The sequence below is a fragment of the Tursiops truncatus genome, chromosome Y (assembly GCF_011762595.2).
Source record: "Tursiops truncatus isolate mTurTru1 chromosome Y, mTurTru1.mat.Y, whole genome shotgun sequence".
In the NCBI taxonomy this organism is placed as follows: Eukaryota; Metazoa; Chordata; class Mammalia; order Artiodactyla; family Delphinidae; genus Tursiops; species Tursiops truncatus.
In genome coordinates this window covers 3,340,404-3,365,670 of record NC_133428.1, presented here as the reverse complement: position 1 = coordinate 3,365,670, position 25,267 = coordinate 3,340,404, and the positions used below count along the sequence as shown (strand labels likewise).

At 41.2% G+C, this 25,267-nt stretch overlaps 1 protein-coding gene across 11 annotated transcripts in view; it reads right to left on the bottom strand.

The window, feature by feature from the left end:
• LOC101323758 (neuroligin 4 X-linked) overlaps positions 1 to 25,267 on the bottom strand; it is a 346,024-nt gene that overhangs the window by 124,017 nt on the left and 196,740 nt on the right. For 10 of the 11 annotated variants that reach the window (XM_073799736.1, XM_033850213.2, XM_033850215.2 and 7 more), the window contains 2 exons: positions 10,054 to 10,113; positions 6,402 to 6,554 (listed from right to left, as the gene is read on the bottom strand). In XM_073799736.1, the coding sequence (XP_073655837.1) occupies positions 6,402 to 6,554; positions 10,054 to 10,113 (213 nt within the window). The remainder of the gene's footprint in view (positions 1 to 6,401; positions 6,555 to 10,053; positions 10,114 to 25,267) is intronic. The other variant, XM_019944769.3, reaches the window with a different exon arrangement.

Below are 25,267 nucleotides of genomic sequence, written 5' to 3'. Positions count from 1 at the left end.
ACATGAAAAGATGCTCAACATCACTAATTATCAGAGAAATGCAAATCAAAACTACAATGAGGTAGCACCTCACACCAGTCAGAACGGCCATCACCAAAAAGTCTACAAACAACAAATGCTGGAGAGGGTGTGGAGAAAAGGGAACTCTCCTGCACCGTTGGTGGGAATGTGAATTGGTTCAGCCACTATGGAGAACTGTATGGAGGTTCCTCAGAAAACTAAAAATAGAGCTACCATACGATCCAGCAATCCCACTCCTCAGCATATATCTGGAGAAAACCATAATTCAAAAAGATACCTGCACCCCAATGTTCACAGCAGCACTATTGACAATGGCCAAGACATGGAAACAACCTACATGTCCATCGACAGATGAATGGATAAGAAGTTGTGGTGTGTATACACACACACACACACACACACACACACACACACACACAAAATGGGATAGTGCTCAGCCATAAAAAAGAGTGAAATAATGCCACTTGCAGCGACATGGATGGACCTAGAGACTGTCATACTGAGTGAAGTGAGTCAGACACAGGAAGACAATATCATATGACGTCACTTGTATGTGGAATCTAAAAACATGGTACGAATGAACTTATTAGCAAAACAGAAATAAGAGTAACAAATGTAGAAAACAAACTTATGGTTACTGGGGGATTGGGGCGGAGGGATAAATTGGGACATTGGGATTGACATATACACACTACTATATATAAAATAGATAACAGACCTACTGAATAGCACAGGGAACTCTACTCAATACTCTGTAATGACCTATATGGGAATAAAATCTAAAAAAGAGTGGATATATGTGTATGTATAACTGATTCACTTTGCTGTACAGCAGAAACTAACACAACATTGTAAATCAACTAGACTCCAATAAAAATTAATTAAAAAAAGAGAAAATCTGTAGTAAAAGATAAAAACAAAGAAAAGAAAAAGAAGAAAGGATTTTTAGGGGGAAAAAAATGGTGAAAGTACCAAATAGTAAACATCTTTAACTCCCAAGTGAAAGAGAAATATAAATCGGAAATTGACATTTTTCAGCAGCGGTACCTAAGGCATGTTAGAACCACTAAACACCCCTGATGTAAACTGCTTGCGCACACCTGGAATTCAGATCCCAGGTCTCTGAAGGCAGGTATCAAGCCCCTCCTCCAGTGATTCCGGACCCCCTTTATGAACGGAATCTGACGTGGAACAGCAATGTATCAAACAGGTAAGGGTGAAACTGCTCTGGCTGACGTCAAAGGGCTTCCTCCCAATGCCAGCCCACCCACCTTCCATTTCAATGGAGACTAAGACCCCACAAAGGGGACCAGAATGCCACGTGGCCAAGCCATTACCACATGCATAGAGCTCAAGTCATGTGCCTTTCATTCAAATGCTCTTCCTGCTGTGCGTTTATTTCAAAACCATTTCCATCTTACCTTTAAAGTTATGACACCCGTGAATGAAAGTAGTCTTACGCAATTAATAACCTTAAAGAGAAAGGCAACTTCAGAAACACCATTACACAACCTTCCCTGAGATAAAAACTTTGAGGGTAGCTACACTTCTTGAAAAATGAGTAGGTCTTTCTGATGCTTTTTTAATCCTTTGAAAAAGTCAGTTATATAAACCTATGGACAACATTTCAAAAGACTGTAAGATACCTGTCAGGTGAGAAATCCACTGAAGTTGAAACAGCAGGGAAGGGGACAGGGCAGAACCTCTAAAAGAATGACATAGCCCTTGAGGATTTGCCATAAACTGACTAGAATCAATTAGGTCCAAGATGGTGCAAGATTTGACTTCCACTGGACCTTGAGCCTCATTGAATGCCCACTGTAATGCAATAGCATCTAAATGACATACCTATGGGCGCCAGGACAGTTCCAAGGCCAACGCAAAGGGCCAAAAAGTGGGTGGTGGCCCGATTCCTGGAAATCTCCACCCCCTCCCCAAAAAACTTGGAATAATACTCCCACCCATTAGCCTATGAAACTACCCAGCCCATAAAAAGTAACCACCCCATACTTCATGGCCTCTTGCCTTCTGAGATGGCCCGCACTCTGTCTGTGCAGTGCGTTTCTCCCAAGGCTGCTCTCGCCTTTTGAGACAGACCGCATTCTGTTTATGGAATGTGTATCTTTCTAAATAAATCCACTTCTTACCTATCACTTTGTCTCTCACTGAATTCTTTCTGCACTGAGACATAAAGAACCTGAGCTCCATTCAGTGCTGAGACCAGGTGTGGGATCTCAATCAAAAGACAGTGGGTTCAAGTCCCAATGTGGGTTCCGGCTGAGTTTGAGTCCCGGTCCACAGGTTCAAGTCCCAAAGTGGGTTGTGCGGTTTCAAAGTCATTCTTTGGGTCAATTGTCTTAATTCCATTGATTGGCCACAGACAGCAACAAGGCAACAGAATGGGCGTAAGAGGTTAGACACCTGACTCGCTGATACAGCCTTAGATCTACTGTGTCTGAGAGCTCTGATTTCACAGATGCCATCGTTGGGGCCAATACCACATCACCATGCACCATAGTAGACCATCAATGATGATTTGATGAAAATGCATCAGGGATGAAGGACCCACTTTAAGGAACATAAAAATACAGCGTAAGCATCGAATCGCAATTTTGTATCTAGATCAACCATAGGCACATCTGACGTTTTGTGCGATTAGAGAAGCTGGATCTGATATAAAGATTTGCACTGTTTCCTACGGCAGTTCACCTAATTAATACTGTTAGACCAGGGCTCCAATCCCGCTCTAATCCCTACAACCTGTACCACTGTGAGTCCGTCCCATCACCTCTGAGCCTTTGTTTCCCCAAAAGTAAGATAAGGGAATCCTTCCAAGGGAGAGTATGAGGATTAAATGAAGGGGCAGCTACAATGTCCAGTGATGGCCACACCGCAGGCTGTCCATGAGTTTCGTGCCGAGGCATATAGATAAGATTGTTTCAAAGCAAAATAGTTTAAAGCCTGAATGAGGCATCAAATCATAGGATAACCAAAAAAGTAATACCCTTTCAGCTAAACTAAAATCAGCATTTGAATGGAGGTCTAATTAACCAACTGAAGATGCAAATTAGAGACCATTAATGAAGGAAAGCAGAAGTAAGAGCCACCCATAAATAAATCCCAGGCATTTCCATCGCTAAGCCTCAGCGAGGAGGTTCCTCTTATATAGCAATGGTCTTTGAACAATCACCATGAAAAAAAATAGAGGCAGATGTGATAGAACTCAACTTTTAGCTGTGTATGCTTTCCTAATGACAAAGGTATACAGAAGGACGCATAGGAAATATGCTTTAAAAAGAGATCTCCTTTGAAAATAAATGGACCACCAGTTTGTTCATTAGATCTTGTGTGGGTATGAATAATTACTTTATAGCTGTGATGGTACATCCCAATTTGCCTGGAATAATCCCAGTTTATTAAGAGCATTATTAACAATTTTCAAAGTGTCCTGGATTAGATAATAAATTACATGCTCAATGGCTAGGAAGGTTGTGTGACGCAGTTCTGATTAAAGAAAATATTCATTGTTCAAAGAGCACGTGCGAAGATCCTGTCATCTGTGTCTTATTACGAGCGTCTTATCATCGCTTTTGTTTAATTAAGGTGGTTCCGTTTAGAAGTCAGTATTTGACAGACATTACCGTTTGGGCCAGTCGCGATTTTTTCCAGTGGACCAACAGTCATGTTAATAAGATGTCCAAGGCTATTAATAACACTGGAAATGATCACCTGTCTGGGTTTACTGGTTCCTAGTGCTGGGCTATGAAACTTCACGTACATAAACCCATAGGATGTTTATATGGTATGTACAATAACCTTGCCACAGAGAGAATGGGACCACCTTTTAGAGAGACTCCGAAAAACTCAGCTGACCTTCTCAATGTCACACCACAGACACCAAGCAGTTCGTTCTTATCTCATTATAAAAATCTACGTTCTTTCCACGCCAGCCTCCTGCTTCCCTCTGACCATCACCCATCTTCCTAAACCTTTCTTTTGGGTAGGAAAACAGCATTTGTTACTCTGGAAAAGAACGGTAATCCTCTCAAACAATGCTTTTCCATTCCTTGGGCAGAGAAACAGCATGTATGCATTTCTTACTTTTGAAAAAAAAACCTCCAACACTATTTCGACATTTTGGTAAAAACATCGATTCCTATCAGAGTGCTAGTGAGTGGTACTAGGGATGTCCTGCAAGCAAAAAGTAAATGGCCAGCGCACAGTTTTCCAGAGGATGGTAGCCCGTGCAAGGTCCCTGATAACAATATACCAAGTCCCAGTTAAAACATCTCTATCGCCCTGTAGAATCAGCAAAGCTGGCACACTGCGCTCCATCAGATAAAAGGGGGTCTGTGGTGCACAGCTTCACACTAACTCATTCGTGGAATGTAAATAGACTGGCTTGGAGATGCTAAACTGCTTCTTTTATTTCCAGGCCACAACTCTCACAGCCCTCTGTTATCTTACCAAGATTTTTTCTTTTTCATGCTCAGCAGCAAAAGGTAAAATTAAAATTGTTCAATGAGAAAAGTTCTAAAAGCAAGCTATTTTTTTCTTCTTTTCTTAAAATAAAAGAATAAAGGTGTGTATAATTCCCACAGTACTTTTCTAGATTGACAAATGGGCCAAATAGATAAGAGATCACTGTGTTAAGCTGCTTAATACCAGTTTGGCGTTCAACGGGGGGGAGAAAATCGATTTCTTTTGAAATCTAACCTTTTAAGTCACATCACCACCGTGTTGTGCAGGCAGGAGGACGCTTTGTTATTCCACTGAAGCAAGGACTCACCCAACCCCTTTGCTTTGTTCAGAAAGCAACGCCCAGAGCTGGTGATGCTACCGAGGGACGCCCACACTGCCCTCTTTGAAAGGGCTGCTAGCAGCAAGCCCTGGTCCGTGGCTTCCTTTGCCCACCTCTTCCTTAGAATGGACCTTTTGTAAAACATCAAGAAACAACATTTCCGGTTTCAAACACCAGTAGCCAAGTCAACTAGCCAGAGGCTTCTGAAAAACATTCAGAGAGGCATGCCACCCTTGCTGTGCAACACGAACAGAAATCATCCCACAAAGGTCTGGCTCCTGGCACCGACGAGAAAAGAAAAGGAAATCAAGAAGGCTCTAGACTCTGAGGCTTTTTGTTGTGTTTCATCCTAAAAACCTGACATTTCCAGTACTTTATCGATGCTCCCAAATGCCCAACTTTGCAAACATCTGTGGGCGATGTGCATTTCTAAATTAGAAGGTCATCTGCAACTCATCCCCTTACTCCGGGGTCTTCTATAGGTGAATGTGTTCAGTAGTGAATGAAATACAATGCTCAAAACAAAAGTAAAACCTCAAGTTGAAAATAAAATATTCTTAGTGATACTTGCCTGTTTGGAGAAAACATTTCAGCCCTGTTTCTTATTTGAAACAGGTCCGTTGGTCCATTTTATTTTTCATAGCTTTTACCATAACCATCCTGTGACATACAGATCTCATTCTCATAGCCACCCTGCTGTAAACAATTTTCTGCATCCTCTCAATGCATTTTTGCCTTGAAAACGAACGTTGTTACACAGGCTAGGAATATTATTCATGAACTGATCGAGAGCGGGCTAAACCACAGAAGAAGGTAAGCTTCGAAATAGTAACTTCAAAATAGGTTATTTATTTTTCCAACCCCCAGTTGGGGAAAAACGAAGTTAACACCGAAACAACGGAGAGCTGCTCTTGAATTCCTACGCACTTGGCCAATGTCCTTTCATCATAAATCATAAAATTTACATAAAATGAAAAACCATCAAATTACAAAATTCAAATAGGAGTATTCCATCTCACGTAAATACAACAGCCATGCGACTCTTCAAGATACAACAGACACAGACAACGCATTAAGCAATTAAGTAAAAGATTTTCCGACAAACGATTAACTGATTAACACACCTACAAAACCACAAAAGAAAGCTAATGTCTGTGGCCGTTATCTACCATTACCAAGTTATCACCTATTACCAAATGCGTTATCAGACACGTCTCCAAACTGTGTTCATTCCACAGGGTTATGTCGGCTAAGCCCACAGAAAGAAAAGTGCTTTCAATAAAGTATCATGTTCATCTGATCACCTTGGAGGCTGCATTTGTTTGAGGCGGATCCTAGGAAATGAAATTCCTGGATTAAAAAGTGCAAACTTTGAAAAACAACAACAACAACAACAAAAAACAGACGGCGCTGCGTGAACGTTAAGGGACAAATATATCTTGCAGCATGAAGTGAGTTCTGTGTAGTAGAGATTTCTAGGAATTAGAGTAACACGGTTACTCTATCAACGAGCCCCAAACCGAAAGCAGAACTTCCTCATGGCCTCCTGTGCGGTGACCAGAGAGACGGAATCACTCACCTAGAATCCCCAGGCGGTAGTTAACTGTGATCACGATGACATTGCCGTAGCTCGCGAGAATACTGCCGTCAATCATGTTGCCTGTGCCCTCCATGTAAGACCCGCCATGGATGTACACCATTACTGGCTTCTTACTGTTCTGATCATGGATGTCTGGAAAAAAAAGCCAAGTAAGGAAACACAATAAAACATCATGCTGATGAACGGATGCTAAGTCAAGGGCAAAGGACGTGGGGGACTTTTCCTAGTTTAGATTGGAATCCATCGCATGGCCCCTTTTTAAATTAGGTACGTTCTTGGTAAGATGGCCTAAGGAAAATGGTCCATGTTGTTATATTTTCTACTCATAGAAATGATGCAGGCATTGGAAGGAACGTGTGTGCAGGTGTAGGTTTCTGTATGTGTGTACAACACTAAATACGCAAGGATGGAGATGAAATACATCTTCCCTAAAGAGTGCTCAAACCCTACAAGGGCATCTATTACAAAATATATTTTTATCATCTAAGTAAGTGTGAAACCAACGTCAAAATGATAATTTATTTTTACTGTAACTTCTATCTTCAGTCAAAGAGGAGCTTATAGATTCATTTTCAACTTAACGAGAACATAAAACTAGTCATGAAACTGTAAGCTCTCAATACAGGGCCCATGATGACAAAAAACAAATAAATGGTTAAAAATGATCAACAGGACAGAAATGTGTAAAAACAAAACAAAATATCCAAGCAAGTGTTTTTTCTCTAATTTACTGATTGCAGTAATATCCCAACTTAAGTGACAAAAAAAAGAGAGAGAGAGAGAGAGAGAGGAGAGCTGGGATAAAAATGGCACAAGATTCCAACCTCAAGATGAAAGTGTGGCAACGCTACATATTTTTACAGGGAATATAAACTCCCATCGTGCTTTGCAACCAGAGCACCCAGAGTCATTATTATTTTATTTAACAATGATGTGAAAAGCCTATTTTGCAATGTTCTGTGACAACAGAAGTTTGGAGACCATATGTCTATTTGTAGAGCCTACTTTCTGAAAAGTTGTGATGAAATAACTAGTTTGGTGGAAATCATTCCTTGGGCTTTTTTACCTTGAATGCTGAAGAATCCTGACCTTGATTCTGATGATTTCTGGATATTTATGTATTGCATATACATATATGTGTGTGTGTCATTTAAATATCTGTATGTCAGAAGAAAACCAAATGTATCCATGTACACTTATTTTCATTTTTTCTTAAATAAAAACTTTTTTTCCCTAATTCATGGAGACACTTTTGAACTATCAGAAAGGAATTTTAAGGAAAGAAACCACCCTTTGGATGGTGACTGCATATAAAATGAATTACGATCATGATCTCAGAACAGGCTCCTGGGCGCCACCACAGGGCATCCCGAAGGCAAAAGAAACCCAGTGGTCACAGTCAAGTGCAGAAAAAAGTGTCAAGCTGCCCCTGTGTCTGCAGATATTTAATCTGTCGCAGAACACTATTTTCTCCTGTAAAACTTAAATAGGGGGCTTCCCTGGTGGCGCAGTGGTGAGAGTCCGCCTGCCGATGCAGGGGACACGGGTTCGTGCCCCGGTCCGGGAAGATCCCACATGCCGCGGAGCGGCTGGGCCCGTGAGCCATGGCCGCTGAGCCTGCGCGTCCGGAGCCTGTGCTCCGCAGCGGGAGAGGCCACAACAGTGAGAGGCCCGCGTACCGCAAAAAAAAAAAACAAAAAAACTTAAATAGGAAGTAAAAATCATTTTTTAATCCTTCACTCATCATATGCTATGTGGAATTTTTAAATAAATCACCGTCCCTACAGGGGTCTGGTGTTTTACACTATCCACCCCTCTCTCTGGACTCTGATTTGCTGTGTTAGCCCTTATTTATGTTCCCATTCTGCAGTAGGCGGCACGCTGCTCCACTGTGAGAAAGGAAGAAGTTGAGGTTTTGAGGGCTGCTTTACGGGGTTCCCTCACAGAAAACGTTAGGTTAACGGCTCCTACCTCCAAGACACAAAGAACAAGGTTCTCATGAGGTTGAGAAAGAAATAACCAGATGCCAGATTTGTGCAAAGTGAAGAAAATGATCATAGTTTCTTGGTATTAAAGGAAAACTAGACGGAAAAAACTAGAAGGAAAATTACTGTTAACAGTAATAAAGGTTGACTGGTGAGCACTGGGAAAACAGATCCTAACGGTCAAAAGGGAATAATACGCTGAAAAGCCAGAAAAAAAGCAAGATGCAAACTAACACCCGTAGTTGGCTATACAGGGATACGGATAAAACTACAGGTGTCCTGAGGCCTCATAAAGGAGAAGCTAGCTGCGGATATAGGTGCAGGTATGATACTCCAAGGCCATCAGAAGAACTTTCTTAGAGGGTTATTAGAAGCAGGGAGAACCCTATGAACGCAGGTTAAAAAAAAAAATTAACGAACAGTAGTGTTGAGAGAACCGCGGGCACGAGAAAGCAACATAGGCAAAACCTCTTTTCTCGTAGAGCCACTGATTCATGAAAAAACTCCAAGAGGGCAGGAAAACCAAGCAAGTGACGCAAAGGGACTTTGAAGGCAGTTTTGCTTCCCAGCAAGGAGAGCTCCCCACTGCACTTTAAACTGCCTTTCAGCCAGAGGACCATGGGCCCACCGAGGGCCTTCAACGTTTTAAGGTAAAGAAACGGAGATCCATGCATTTTGCTACTCAGATGGGAAAAACGTGTTTTCACCCAGCCTACACAGCCTTAGAGCCAGCAAAGGCTGACTTGAAACATGTTTTGTTTCTTTTCTTCTAAACCATTTATTCTGCTGAAGGAAGCGGATACAACGTGCTAAGGATGGTTTAGATGTCATGTTAGCTTCCATCTTTAAAAAAAAAATCACTTTACTTGTGGAGTATAATCTGTCAAACAATTTGAGCTCCTTCAAGAAGAAACTCTCCACAACATTTTTGGGGAAAAATGTTCTTAAAGCAGCTGTGGTGTGAAGACAAAGATGCATAGAGCTAACTTTTTGAAAAATTTCAGTTCCATCCCCCCTTTTTTTCTCTTTAAAGCTGATAAAAGGCAGTTCTGAGAGAAACAACTTCTCTTTAAGACACTTTTTCATGTATTTTACTGTGAGCCAGAGAAGATTCTTTGAAGGCCCCATTTTGGAATCAGTATGTTTGGGGAAAAAAAGAAACACTAAAAACAAACAAAAACAGAAATGCCAGCCCCCTGAAAAGTTCTACTGAGGTGTCTCACCGTCCACAGAAGAAATTAAGAAGACCAAAGCTCCAAAATACAAAATTATAAAATAACATTCGGAAGGAAGAAAAGAAAGCACACATGCATGTTTTAAAATTTCACTTTCTCTTCTTGTGACCAAGCCAAAAAAAAAAAAAAGAAAAAGAAAAAGAGTTTCCTTGTAAATTGCATTTTGCTACTCACTTCATACTGAGAAACATTTATACATGTTCTCCCAGGTGATTTGCAGTCATCTACACGGTCATTGGGATTAAAAATGACAGTGGTTTCCAAACAAGAAGAAAATAAAGCACACAAAAGTGTACTCACTTCAGATAAGGGAGGAAAAACAGGTTGAAATGAAAAAAAGAAGAAAAAAAAAAGAACGAACGATATAAAATCATGCACCAAGGTCGAGCTTTGAAAAAAAACAAAAAATACCTTCATCTTCACCACGGTCATTACTGGTTATATCATCAGCGTTTTTCTTTGTGTTGGCTCCTGGTGTCATATTGAGAAGGAAAATAAAGGGAAAAAAGAGAATTCAAAAACAACAGGTTTGCAAAAAAGTCAGAAGAAAGAGAGATACTACCCCAGTAAAAGAAAAAAAAATAATGTCATACAAAAAGTTGAAATCTGTTACATTTGGATTTCAAAAACATGAAATAGGGAGATGCAAAATGCATATGAACATAAATATGTCAAGAAGAACAAATTCAAAATGTTACTTGCAAAAAATGTTAGATACTCTGTGAAAATGCAGTTTGGGGGTTAAAATGATACTACTGCAAAAAAAAAACTAATGTGAGTTGAAAAAAAAAGAAAATTATTTTAAAAAGGGTTTCCCACATTTTATAAAGAAATGCATATGAAGTATTCAAATGTTCCTCTAGTTTTAACATGTTATAATCTAGATAAATTTTTGAAATGTCACCGATACAGTTTGCTTAGGAAATTCCATAATGTAAGAAGAAACACATTTAAACAATAAACATGAAAGAACTTTAATCAAAATATCTTAAAACCAACATTAGTTTCATGCATAAGAACTTAAAAGCACAACACTTACAATAAAAATCAGAAATGTCGCTACTTTATTTAAATCATGAAGACTCACCTATCCCCAGTAGCTAGAGAACACTGCACATTATTTATTCCTTTTGTCAACTGTAAACAAACTACCACTTTCAATAAGTATTTCTGAAGTCAAGATATAACAGTATAAATAATTTTTTTCTGTGTTTGAAACACTTATTAGATATTGCTTGAATGTTATTGCTATTTGTATAAATAAATAAATAAATAAATGAAGTCACCTACCTGGATGACCTGAAACATAAACCGCCTTGAAATTTCCATGTAGGCAAAATGAACAGAGGGTCCCTTAACCACGCAAAAAAAAATGGAAAAAAGGTAAAAAACAAAACTCTCCTATGCTCTCCATATGCAGTGTGCCATTTTGGTTTTTCTATTTTCCAGATACAAGAAGCTAAAACATTCAATACCACTTGAGGTGTTTAATTAGCTCAACTGCCTTCTTTCTATAGACAGGCACAGCCCACAGGTATGCCTATGGCAGTTCTGGATACCTCAAATTGTGGCCATCAATTAAAATGGTCTTTGCCTTCCTCCACGGATACATGGGTTAAGGGAGAGGAAAATTTAGTCACTATCACCCACAACACTTGTAGCTGGAAAGCCTCCGTCAGTTCTACATACCTCAGAGGGGCTTAAACATATTTTGAAACCAAGATCTGACGTTGCTGGTTTTATAGCTCAATACGGGTTGATTATGGTCAATTTCATGTGGATAAACAAGTACAAGCAGTGATGGTAGGTGGAAACCTGATCCCTCGTGTTTGTTGATTTTTGAGATTTAAATTTTCCCACTGTAGACAATTTCAAGTTACCAATCTAATCTAAAGTCATTGACAAGAGCTTGGAAAAGAAATGCCCAAGACCCTTTGAAACTCAAGCCTACTACCAGTTTCACATCATCTACTTGAAAGAAGAATGAAGTCTTCTAGGAGACCACCTGTTTTCCTTACAGCACATTCAAGTCCCATCTTTTAGAAAGTACCATGACACAAACGTGTCTGCCTATTATAGTCATCAGCTTAACATGGAAATCAATTCACGTCCAAGAATTCCACTGTGCTGAAAGAACTTAAAACAAACTAAAAAAAAAAACAAACAAAAAAAAACTCTTCAAATTAGCTCCATTGTCTTTTGGGCTGTTTTGGTCAGAGTTTATCAATAGAAAACTGATTTCAAAGCTATCTCATGGGCTGAATTTATGGCAGAATCATGTTAAGAAGCGTATAAGAAATGTCCTTCTCAGAGAAACACGCTACACGGATGACAGAACTAAAATCCTTCTCATTTCTGAAAAACATTTCAATTTTTTGAAGATTTTCTAAGTTTGTAGAGAAACAGGTCACCTCTTTCATTATAAAAGAGAAGACACTAGAAAAATGAAGGTGTAGTCAAAACACATGCAATGGATTAGGGGAGAGAAAATGTTGTCTGATGAAGCTGATTCCCTCCCAGAAAATGTGTCCCTTTAAAAAGTTTGACCGGGGCTTCCCTGGTGGCGCAGTGGTTGAGAGTCTGCTTGCCGATGCAGGGGACACGGGTTCGTGCTCCACATGCCGTGGAGCGACTGGGCCCGTGAGCCGTGGCCGCTGCGCCTGCGCGTCCGGAGCCTGTGCTCCGCAACGGGAGAGGCCACAGCAGTGAGAGGCCCGCGTACCGCAAAAAATAAAAAAATAAAAAAGTTTGACCAACTCTGCTGAGCACCAGCCTTCCCACAGCAGTCGGCATTAAGAAAGGTCTTTAATTAGGACTCCATACCTGGACTTTGCCTTTCCCACGAGCCTGTCCTAATATCCCTGCCTTCTTCTGGATTTTCTTCTTATAAAGCTCTTCTGTCTTCCCAGCTGCAGCTGGAAACTCAGGCGCATGATCGCTGGACTGGCTCAAACCCAAACAAAGGCCATTCTGCAAGGTCTGGGGTGAGTTAAATGCCAGAGCTCTTTCCCAAGACCCAATTCTCAATGTCCTCAGGCTCACCATCAATGCGTGAAATTTGAGTCATCTGAAATTCTCCCCAGGGCAGGAGGAGAGGCAGTATTCAAGACTTCCCTCCAAAGATGGAGGAAGACGTTCTGAAGACTGACAATGCTTTGAAAATTGGTATAACCTAGATACATCACTGATTAAATGCTAATCCAGGGTAGTCTCTTTGACTCTTTACCAAATTCCTTTGTTCAACCAAGTGTGATTTTTAAGGGCTCTACTGAGGTATAATTTTTAATCATAAAATCAACTCATCAAGGTGTAAAGTTCAAGGAGTGTTTTTTGAGTCAATGTCTGGAGTGGTGCAAGCATCAGCGTAATCCGATTTTAGAATATTTCCTTCACCCCAAAATGACTGCTGGTGCCCAACTGCCGGCATTTGATGTTCCTAACCTCAGTCTCACTTAGTCAACGAGTGACTTAGTCTAGATTTGCCATTTCTGTGCATTTCCCATAAATAAATTCATAGAGTGTGTAGTCTTTTGTGTCTTGCTTCGTTCACTCAGTATAATCTTCTCAAAGTCCATCCGTGTTGTAGCATCCATCAGTATTTCCTTCCTATTACTCATACAGATGAATAATAGTCTACTGTATGGCTACACCGCATTTTCTTTATCCACTCATCTGCTGACTGACACGCCGTTTGTCTTATTTCCGCTTGGTGGCCAGTATGAATAACGCTGCTATGAACATTTATATGCAATATTTTTTACGGATGTATATCTTCCTGGGTGTATATCAAGGAGTGGAATTGCTATGTCACTTGGCGCATTTATGTTTAGTACTTTAAGAAACTGACAGACTGTTTTCCAAATCAGCTGCCTCACTGTATATTCCCATCAGCAGTATATGCAGGTTCCACTTTCTCCACCTCCTACCCAAGACGTGTTATTATCTGTTTGATTATATGCATCCTAACAGGTGTCAGACGGTGCCTCACTGTGGTTTTAATTTGCATTTCGCTAATGACTTAATCACATCAAGGATCTTCTCCTGTACTATCTTCTTTGGCGGGATGTCTATTCAAATATTTTCCCCGTTTTTTAAATTGGGTTCTTTGTTCCTTATTCTTGAACTGTAATTATATTTTTTAAAGACAGGTCTTTTGCCAGAAAGATGATGTGCAAATCTTTTCTCCTGGTCTGTGTCTTCTCTTTTGATTTTCTCAGTGGTGTTTTTTGAAGTGCAAAATTTTTTAATTCTGATGAAGTCTAACTTACCGACTGGTTTTTTTTTAAAGCTTGTGTTTTTGATATCACATCTAAGAAATTCCACCTAGTGAAAGGCCCTGAGGATTTCATGTTTTTTCCTAGATGTTTAAAAATTTTACTTCCTATATCTTTCATTTATTTTGAGTCAATGTTGGCATATGATACGAGGGAAGGTTTGAAATGCATCCTTTATTCAATTGTCTCAGCACCACGTACTAAAGACACTCTTTCCTCAGTGAATTGCTGGGACACTACTCTTGAGAGTCAATTGCATATACACATGAGGGTTTATTTCTGGACTCTTTAATTATATCCCCTTCTATATTTCTATTTTTTAATACTTATTTAATTTATTTATTTAATTTATTTATCTGGTCGCACCTGGTCTTAGTTGCAGCTGGCGGGCTCCTTAGTTGTGGCATGTGAACTGTTAGTTTCGGCATGTGGGATCTAGTTCCCTGACCAGGGATGGAACCCGGGCCCTCTGCATTGGGAGCTTGGAGTCTTAACCACTGTACCACCAAGGGAAGTCCCCCCTTCTATATTTCTATCCACATGAGTACCCTACTGTCCGAGCTTTAGAGTACGTTTTGAAACAGGGAAAGGCAAGTCCTCCAACTTTCTTCTGCTTTTTCAAGATCGTTTGGTTTTTCTAGGTGCTCCGCCACTCCAGGCAAACGTTCCAATGAGCTTGTCAACGGAAGCAAAAAACACCTGCTGAGATTTTGATGGAAATTATTTGCCAAACTACAATTTTAAATTAATTTTATAGAGCAGAGTCTAACCCAGAAACATAATTAGATATCGCCTTTAATGTTCTTTGTATATTGAATTTCCCACCCTTTTGTTCTTTTTTCCGTAAGCTGCTGCAATATTTGTTCTCTCAATTATAACTAATTAAATGGCCTAAAAACCAACTGAGTTCTCTTGAGTATCTCATTTAGTTACAATCATGAACTATGTAAACACAGGTGTTGGAGGACACAGGGAAAAAGATTCTGCTGTCATTTATTCCAGAGTAAACCCACCCCGCGGCTGCTGAAAAGGCATTTCAAAGTCCAGACAGGCCATGAGTTTTCTCCTGGTCCCCAAAAGACCAGAACAATATTCCTTTACATCTAATAGTTAGCATCTCCAGCAAACCTCAGTGGGGAAATGGCTCTAAATATTAAAGGGAATACTGAAATAACTTCAAACAAATATATTCCATTATTAAAATTTAAATATGATTTTATAAATAAAAGATCTCAATGTCCCAAGTCCTGAAGGATGTCCATGGTTTTTTTATACCTGTTCTTCTGATGTTCCCTTTTAGTGCTTTATCTACATCATTTTCAAAACTCAAACTATTTAAAACAGTACTTTGTATCATAAATGTAATAGGAACCCTTTGTAGACAATTCGGAAAACGTAGACCAACCAGAGTCAATGAGAAAATAAAAGTCTATGGAAGGGGCTTCCCTGGTGGCGCAGTGGTTGAGAATCTGCCTGCTAATGCGGGGACACGGGTTCGAGCCCTCGTCTGGGAGGATCCCACATGCCGCGGAACAACTAGGCCTAGGCCCGTGAGCCACAGCTACCGAGCGTGCGCGTCTGGAGCCTGTGCTCCGCAACGGGGGACCGCGACTGTGAGAGGCCCGCGCACCGCGATGAAGAAAGGCCCCCGCTCGCTGCCAACTGGAGAAAGCCCTCGCACAGAAACGAAGACCCAACACAGCCAAAAATAAATAAATAAATTTAAATTAAAAAAAAAAAAGTGCTCCAATAGCCTAAAGGAGTTATTTATTAAAAAAAAAAAAAGTCTATGGAAAACTTCTAGATGCTGCAGTTAACATTCTGAGGCAGGAAACTAATTTTATAAATGTTCTTTTTAACATACATTAAGTTATAGCACCATCAAAGTATGCAAATCATAAAATAAAGTCACCAATGGTGTTATGTGATCACGTTATCTACTCAATATAAAGAAATGACAGAACCCCCCCAAAACCTTTCCAATTATTGCTCTTCATGTAAGATATCCTATTAAAATGTATTTATCAGCTCATATTTATTATTATTATTTTTTGGTCCCTTCCAAGGGCAAATTCCAAGTCCTTCTTAATCTTGTTATCTCAAGGAAACATGTTAAAAAGAGCCCGTCTGGCTAAATGCATTGTTTTCCATACAGAGGAAGTTGTATACTGGGGTATGGGAGAGAGAAATGCTTTCTTGGCCATCACAGATGTGACGGATTAGTTAGTCACTGGGCCACAGAGGACTACTTCTTTAACGTAACCAATCCTGGTAGGAGACCAGCAAGCAATTACGATACCCTGGGCTCACTCCAGCAATGAACTGGATGGGACCTGCCCCACCTCAAGCTGTCCTCATTAGTTTATTCACTGGTACACCCATTCCTCCTGCAAACATGTACTGACACTTCAAGTACGCTGGCCCCGGCCAGGGGAGGAGAGGCAGCTGAGGCAGACACACCCATCCTGAAGGAGGTCACTCCTATCGGAGATCGACTTGCACAGGATGACTCCGGATGGGGCCGATGAATGTCTTCATTCATTTACTCTCTTGGTTGGGAGTTGTCTATGATGGGAAGGTGCTTGCTTGCTGAGGACGTGGTGGGTACCAATAAGTAAGCATGCATGGGTGAGCTAGGGTGAGGGCTCCCTTTCTATAAGCAAAGGAGGTGGGCTGCTCTGAGTGGGAGGGGAAGGGGAACAGGGGCAATCAAGACCCCAGGAGAGGGAAGCAGGGCAGGAACCCCACTGGGATACCTCTTCTCTCACCCCTGCACCTTGATGATGGGCTGTAACAGAGATAAACACTTGTGGATGGAGAACGTCGCCTGCCGTATCAGTAAACAAAGGATGCTGCAGCCATCAGGCCCTCAGCCACTGGCATCCAGATGGGATTCAGGATGGAGACAAGTTGGAAACTCGCCCAAGACAGTTAATGGGATATCAAAGGAATGACTTCAGTCAGCCCAGACTCTTGCATCTTCCCATACATAGAAAAATGCTAAATCCATTAACTTGAGATGTCTGGTTTTCATTCATTAACAGTCATCTTTTGATGCTCTGACTACCTGGTCTTTGTTGCAAAAACTCCTATACATCCAGGTTCCTCCCCCACCTCTCTGGGGCAGCCCCTCAGAGCTATCTGAGTTGCTGTGTCCCACACTTAAGTTCTCAGAAAGTCTGCCAAAGAAAACGTAATTCTCAACTTTTAGGTTGTGCGTTTTTTTCAGTCCACACTCTCCACACATAAATCATAACATAGGCTCTAACCTCCACGTTCACATTAATTAGCACAGTGAATCTCAAAGGCAACATGAAACATTTTATCTGTGGGTCCATCCAATGTATGTGCCGCTTGAAAACTTGGCACCTACAGAAAAGTTCAACTTCTGCACTTGAAGAAATCAGCATAGCTGACCTACTCCTTCATGTTTGCTTCTCCCTGAAATCAGAATATCTAAACAAGACCAAGTTACATGACTAACAAAAATATGTGTACATCTGGGAAGCTTGTCTAATGGAACCTTCAATAAAGTGATTCCCTGAAACCAGCATTTGGAATGATTTATCTCTTTTTTTTTTTTATACATGCCATGGCAATGCAGGAAGGTCACGTTTGTGATCAGCCCTGAAGGCCACTCTTTCATAACGTGGGGGAGGGGTTTTGGTGACCAGAAAGCCTTAGAAAAAACAACACCTACAAGGGGAGTGTATGGAAATTTATTGCCCTAAAGTCATCAGCTGAGTTATACTTTGAAAAAAAAAGTTCAGAAAGCTATCTCTGAATTTGAAGATCTCTGCCCCAGAATATATAAAGAAATAGAGAATCACTGAGTTATAGGATGTAGTTGATTGGCAAAAGTTCCCCAATTTTACAATCCTCCCTGTGATTTTGTGAGTTTGTGTTCCCACCATTTGGATCTTGAAAGGTTTTATGATTTGTTTTCCCAACAGAAAAAAATGATGATGGACCAGTTCCAAGCCTGGGACCCCAAGGTCCCCATACCTGTGGAGTTCATAGTCCACGTGTGTCAGTCAAGCACAGAGGAGCATCCTTGTTGAGAAGGACCTTGCCCAGTGGGCACCTGTGACCTGCAAGCTGATCCCAGACACAAGAACCTCCCAGCTGAGGACACTCAAGATTTCCAACCCAAAGCACCATGGACTAAATAAAGGATGATTTAAAAAGCTGAGATTTGGTATACAAACAGCTCATACAACTCAATAACAAAAAACCAAAAAACCCAATGGAAAAATGGGCAGAAGACCTAAATACACTTTTCTCCAAAGAAGACATACAGATGGCCAACAGATGCTCTGAAAAAGAAACAAGGGCTTTTTCTACTCGGGAAAATCTGCATCAGGCAACACAAAGCAAATATTTATTTAAGAAGAATCTTTCTAGAAATACAAATAGACAATAGGCACATGAAAAGATACTCAACATCACTAATTATTAGAAAAACACAAATCAAAACTACAGTGAGGTATCACCACACACCAATCAGAATGGCCATGACCAAAATGTCTACAAACAATAAATGCTGGAGAGGGTGTGGAGAAAAGGGAACCCTCCTACACTGTTGGTGGGAATGGAAATTGGTGCAGACACTATGGAAAACTGTCTGGAAGTTCCTCAACAAACTAACCGTAGAGCTACCATATGATCCAGCCATCCCACTCCTGGGCAAATATCTGTAGAAAACTCTAATTCGAAAAGATACATGCCCCCCCAGTGTTCAAGGCAGCACTATTTACAATAGCCAGGACATGGAAGCAACCTAATTGTCCATCAACAGAGGAATGGATAAAGAAAATGTAGTACATGTATACAATGGAATATTACTCAGCCATAAAAAAGAAGAAAATAATGCCATTTCCAGCAACATGGATGGACCAAGAGACTGCCATACTAAGTGAAGTCAGAGAAAGACAAATATTGTATAGTATCATTTATATGTGGAATCTAAAAAATACTACAAGTGAATCTGTATGCCAAACAGAAACAGACTCACAGACACAGAAAACAAACTTATGGTTACCAAAGGGAGAAGGGGATAGGGATAAACTAGGAGTACGGGACCAACAGATACAAGCTGCTATACATAAAACAGAAAAGCAACAAGGATTTACTTTATAACACAGGGAACTATATTCAATATCTTGTAATAACCTATAATAGAAAATCATCTAAAAAATATAGATGTTTATATATATATATACTATAGCTGAATCACTTTTCTGTATACCTGAAACTAACACAATATTGTAAATCAACTACACTTTAAAAGAAGAAAAGGAAAAAGAGAATTCTGCCACGTAATTTACCTTGGATTGTCATTGCAGGAAAATTAAAGGCGCATTTTTGTGATTACAGTAAAAATGGGTCTAATTCTTTCTAACATTCTGGCACTGCAAAATGACTCCCTGCAATAACGGAAAGTAAGAGCAGTGGGTTCTTTTTTTGGGTGGGGTATGTTTTCTTTCTCTCTGACTGGCTTTGGAAGCAGACGGAGAAAAATATGAATAATAATTTTCCTTTCTTGTTTAGCTGGAATTAGGAGGCACTGATTTCACACTTTGCCTGGTAGGAATCAAAATAAATCTAAAACTTTATAGGTGTCTGATGTATGTCTATTCTTCTTATTAAAATCTCAGGGCACTGCACAGACTTCCATAAGGTTTTTTTTTTTTTTTTTGGCTGCATTGGGTCTTCGTTGTGGTGCACGGGCTTCTCATTGTGGTGGCTTCTCTTGCTGCAGAGCACGGGCTGTAGGAGCACGGGCTTCAGTAGTTGTGGCACGTGGGCTCAGTACTTGTGGCGCACGGGCTTAGTTGCTCCGCGGCATGTGGGATCTTCCTGGATCAGGGCTCGAGCCTGTGTGCCCTGCATTGGCAGGCTGATTCCCAACCACTGCGCCACCAGGGAAGCCCCCATAAGCAGTTTTTGTTATGAACTGTGCTACTGAAATATTTCTGCTCACAGGAATGATAGACAGATCCAATTAGATTTACATCAATCTCCCCCAAGTTTATTAGCACTTTTACCTGATAGAATGTATTCCCCCAACAGTCTCTGTGAGTTTGAGATTAAATGACAATGTATTTAAAACTGGAACTAATTTAGTATTGAATTATGCTTGACTTTTTTATGCATCTTTATTCAGAAAACGCGTGTTGAAAATGAAATTGGCTTTGGTTTGCCCTGAGACCCCTCTTGAAATATAGTTGTACTAAAAAAAAAACAAAACAATAAACCTGTGTGTGTGTGTGTGTGTGTGTGTGTGTGTGTGTGTGTGAGAGAGAGAGAGAGAGAGAGAGAGAGAGAGAGAGAGAGAGAAAGAAAGAGAGAGAGAGAGAGAGAGGGAGGGAGGGAGGGAGGGAGGGAGGGAGAGGGAGGGAGGGAGGGAGGGAGGGAGGGAGGGAGGGAGAGAGATTACACACACACATTCTTACCAAGAGAGTCTGGAAGATTTTCAGTGGTTTTCCTAGTGTTAACTGTGATCAAAAGCTTCTTTATGTAGCCAGAACACACACCACTGATAATGGGTGAAAGCTCTATGTGAGTTTTTGGTGTGGAGGGCAAGAATTATGAGGAACTGGAACCTTCAGCTTATTCTCCTTTTTCTGTCTAGGTAAAAGAATAAACTGAAAAAGATAGATACATAAGTATGTATAACTGAATCACTTCGCTATATGCATGAAACTGACACAACATTGTAAATCAGCTGTACTTCAACAAAATAAATAAATAAAATAAAAGAATAAACTGTCTGCCTCAAAAGTGGCTTGTCTATCTTGACCAGGCAAATCACTCAAGCTGTCTTTGGCTTTCCTTGACTCTGCATCTAACATGGGGACCTAGCAGGCAATCATGTCCTCAGAATCAAATGAAGTCTAGATTTGTACAAAATCATCCCACTCTTCAATGCTTGACCCTGTGGAGCCAGAAGATGCAAATGATATGACCCCAGTTAAAGGCCCCAAGAAATATATACACTTTTAAGAATCACAAAGTCACTGAAGAGTCTGGAATGTATGATCGTTATTACTTCAGATAAGGACTACGGCCACTTCATCCACTTTTGAACTTAGCTGACTGGCCACCATAGAGCTGTCCCTTGTTCTGCTCAGTTAGAAACTAAAGGATGTACTGATATAAACAACAGAGATGTCAACCAGAAAACAAACTTAAGGGAAATGACTCTCAACCCTTTTCTTTTTCTTTTTTTTTTTGGCTGCGTTGGGTCTTCACAGCTGCACGCGGGCTTTCTCTAGTTGCGGCGAGCGGGGGCTACTCTTTGTTGTGGTGCGCGGGTTTCTCATTGCGGTGGCTTCTCCTGTGGAGCACGGGCTCTAGGTGCACGGGCTTCAGTAGTTGTGGCACGTGGGCTCAGTAGTTGTGGCACATGGGCTTAGTTGCTCTGCAGCATGTGGGACCTTCCCGGACCAGGGCTCGAACCCATGTCCCCTGCGATGGCAGGAGGATTCTTTGCCACTGCACCACCAGAGCACTCATTCACATTCACACACACACACACACACACACTCAGCCGGGTGTACACGCAGACTGGCACACAGCCTCCTAACGCCCCAACATACACCTCCATCAAAGAGGTCGTTTTAGATCAGAAATGTGTCTGGTTCCCCAGCATGCTTGGTATTTGTAAACCAAAGCCAATGTGACGGTTTTCCCTTAAAAGTACATGCCTCTTTTTCCTATTAACACCCTAATTTTGTTTCTGTGTTATAGAAAATTAACATTCCTGTACTTGGTACTAACTACCGTGAGACTAGAGTGGAATAAAAAAAATGGGAACATCAACACAGAATATGAAGTACCCAAATACTTATGGTGACTAAGCAAAACACTACCAGGATTACACCCTAAAATAATGAAGACTAGGAAAACATTATACTCTTTCCTTTAATCCAATCGTCAGGAACTTTCTGAAGGGGGAGCTTAAAAGATTCACTTAACCAGAAATACCTTGCCTAAGAATCTACTGGTTCCCTGGTAAGATGTGAACGCTGCCTTGCGCACAGCCAGCGATTCGTAAGTGCTGGTTCATATGAGTGCCAGGTGGTGTTGTTTTAACGGCTCCCCAAGTATTTACTGCATGTTTCTGCCTCCCAGATTCTCTTACTAGATTCTGAGGCTGTGAACCATCTAAATCTCCCTCCTGGGACTCACCGTCTAACTTTGAAAACCTCAGAACACCCAGTGCAAGTGGCAGCAGCTGTATGGCATGTACCCCAGGGTCTACTCTACAGGAGGAAACCACCCCTCGATTCACGTGTTCCAGCAATGTTTCGTGGGTGTCCCTGAGGACACTATGTCTTGCATGACAATTACATGGGTGTGTCACTTATATGCCCCACAGTCCCCAAGGATGGCAGGTGTATATAGACTCTTTCCTGTGTAACCAAAACCACTTAGCAGAGGAAGACCCTGATCAGGGAGGCGCCAACACAGTGCTGTGTTAGCGTTAAGCGAATCATGATCACTTGTTTTCTATATGACTCAAGGCTGATGACATGGAAGGCAAGATGTTTTTTTAAGCAAAATCCCATTTCGATTTTAAATGCAAGATATTTTCAAAGTATTTTCATGGATATCGTACATTGGGATGCTCAAAGCGTCCTTGGGAATTACAGACGAAGGTCTGTGATCTGCACTTTTTGCTTTCTTTTTTTTTTTTCTCATAAACTTAGATTTTAGGGGAGTTTCACATGTCAAGAAAGATTGTAAAGACAGTAGAGAGAGCTGCCATATACCTCATACCTCTCTTATTAACATCTGGTCCATGTGTGATAATGAGTGAGCCAATACTGAAATATTATAATTAACTGAAGTCCATACTTTATTGAGGTTTCCTTCCTTTTTACCAAATATCCTTTATTATTTTTTTTCTGTCACAGGACCCTACATTCTATTTTAGTCATTATGTCTCCTTAGGTTCTTCTTGGCTGTGAAGTCTGAAGTCAGCTTCAGACTTTTCTTGTTTCTTCTGACCTGGACACTTTTGAAGAGCTCTCACCAGGTGTTTTGTAGAATATCTCACAATTGGTGTTTGCTTTTTTTTTTTCCTTGACGTTTTTCATGACAAGACTGGGGTTGTGAATTTGGGGAAGGAAGCCTGGAGGTCAAGTGTCCTCATCGCATCGTATCAAGGGTGCATGTTCTCAATATGACTTATCACTGTGAATGTTGACCTTCATCACCTGGCCAAAGTCACATCTGTCAGGTTTCTCCATCATGAAGTGACTCGTTTTTTGATACTGAGCTGCATGAGCTGCCTGTATATTTTGGAGATTAATCCTTTGTCAGTAGCTTCATTTGCAAATATTTTCTCCCATTCTGAGGGCTGTCTTCTCGTCTTGTTTATGGTTTCCTTTGCTGTGCAAAAGCTTTGAAGTTTCATTAGGTCCCATTTGTTTATTTTTGTTTCTATTTCCATTTCTCTAGGAGGTGGGTCAAAAAGGATCTTGCCTGTGATTTAGTGTCCATGGACAGATGACTGGATAAAGAAGATGTGGCACAAAAATACAATGGAATATTACTCAGCCATAAAAAGAAACGAAATTGAGCCATGTGTAGTGAGGTAGATGGACCTAGAGTCTGTCATACAGAGTGAAGTAAGTCAGAAAGAGAAAGACAAATACCGTATGCTAACACATACATACGGAATCTAAAAAAAGATGGTCATGAAGAACCTAGGGGCAGGACAGGAATAAAGACGCAGACGTAGAGAATGGACTTGCGGACATGGGGAGGGGGAAGGGTAAGCTGGGACGAAGTGAAAGAGTGGCACTGACATGTATACACTACCAAATGTAAAATAGATAGCTAGTGGGAAGCAGCCACATAGCACAGGGAGATCAGCTCGGTGCTTTGTGACCACCTGGAGGGGTGGGAGAGGGAGGGTGGGAAGGAGATGCAAGAGGGAGGGGATATGGGGATACGTGTAAACGTAAAGCTGATTCACTTTGTTATACAGCAGCAAGGAACACACCATTGTAAAGCAATTATACTCCAATAAAGATGTTTTAAATAAATAAAGCGACTCTTTTCTCCTCCTTGAATTTTAGAATCTCTGAAAGGCAGTCAGCTTGCACAGTCAAACCCAAGAGGCAGAGATTCATGCTCCAGCGCCTTGAGGAAGAGGATCTCCATAAATCATTCGGAATGCTTCTGCACGGGAGGGGTGTCTTCTCTCCCCAGTGGTAGGGAGAATCATGCCACCCTTTCCTCAAGAGATCCACGCCCTAACCCCCAGAACCTGATGATATGATATGATACACAGCAATAGGGAATTCAATTTGCAGATGCCCTTAAGGATGATAAGGAAATTTCCTGGATTATCCCAATGGAATCCCAAGAGTCCTTTAGAGTGCAAGGTGAAGGCAGAAGACAATCAGAGTTAGAGAGAGACTGGAAAATGCTAAACTGTTTGGTGGGTTTTATTGTTGTTGTTTGTTTTGTTTTGTTTTTTGCAGATTAAGGAGGGCGCCTTGAGCCAAGGAATGCAGGTGGCCTCCATAAATTTAAACAAAAAAAATTATCAAGAGATGAGTTTTCCCCTAGATCCTCTAAAGGAACTCAATCCCGCCTACACCTTGATTTTAGCCCAGTGAGACCCATTTGGCCTTTTTTTTTTTTTTTTTTTTTGCGGTACAGGGGCCTCTCACTGTTGTGGCCTCTCCCGTTGCGAAGCACAGGCTCCGGACGCGCAGGCTCAGCAGCCATGGCTCACCGGCCCAGCCGCTCCGCGGCATGTGGGATCTTCCCGGACCGGGGCATGAACCCATGTCTCCTGCATCGGCAGGCGGACTCTCAACCACTGCGCCACCAGGGAAGCCCGAAGGTTTTTTTTTAATAAATTTATTTATTTATATATTTATTTTATTTTTGGCTGCTTTGGGTCTTCGTTGCTGTGCGCGGGCTTTCTCTATTGCAGCAAGTGGGGTCTACTCTTCGTTGCAGTGCACGGGCTTCTCATTGCGGTGGCTTCTCTTGTTGCAGAGCACGGGCTCTACGCGCACGGGCTTCAGTAGTTGCGGCACGCGGGCTCAGTAGCTGTGGCTCCGGGCTCTAGAGCGCAGGCTCAGTAGTTGTCGCACACGGGCTTACTTGCTCCGTGGCATGTGGGATCTTCCCGGACCAGGGCTCAAACCCGTGTCCCTTGAATTGGCAGGCGGATTCTTAACCACTGCGCCACCAGGACAGTCCCCCGTTTAGCCTTTTGACCTTGAAAACTCTAAGATAAATTTGTGTCATTATAAGCCAGTAACAGTGTGGTCATTTGTTACAGCAGCAATGGAAACTCACATTTCCTGTTTATTTTTTCA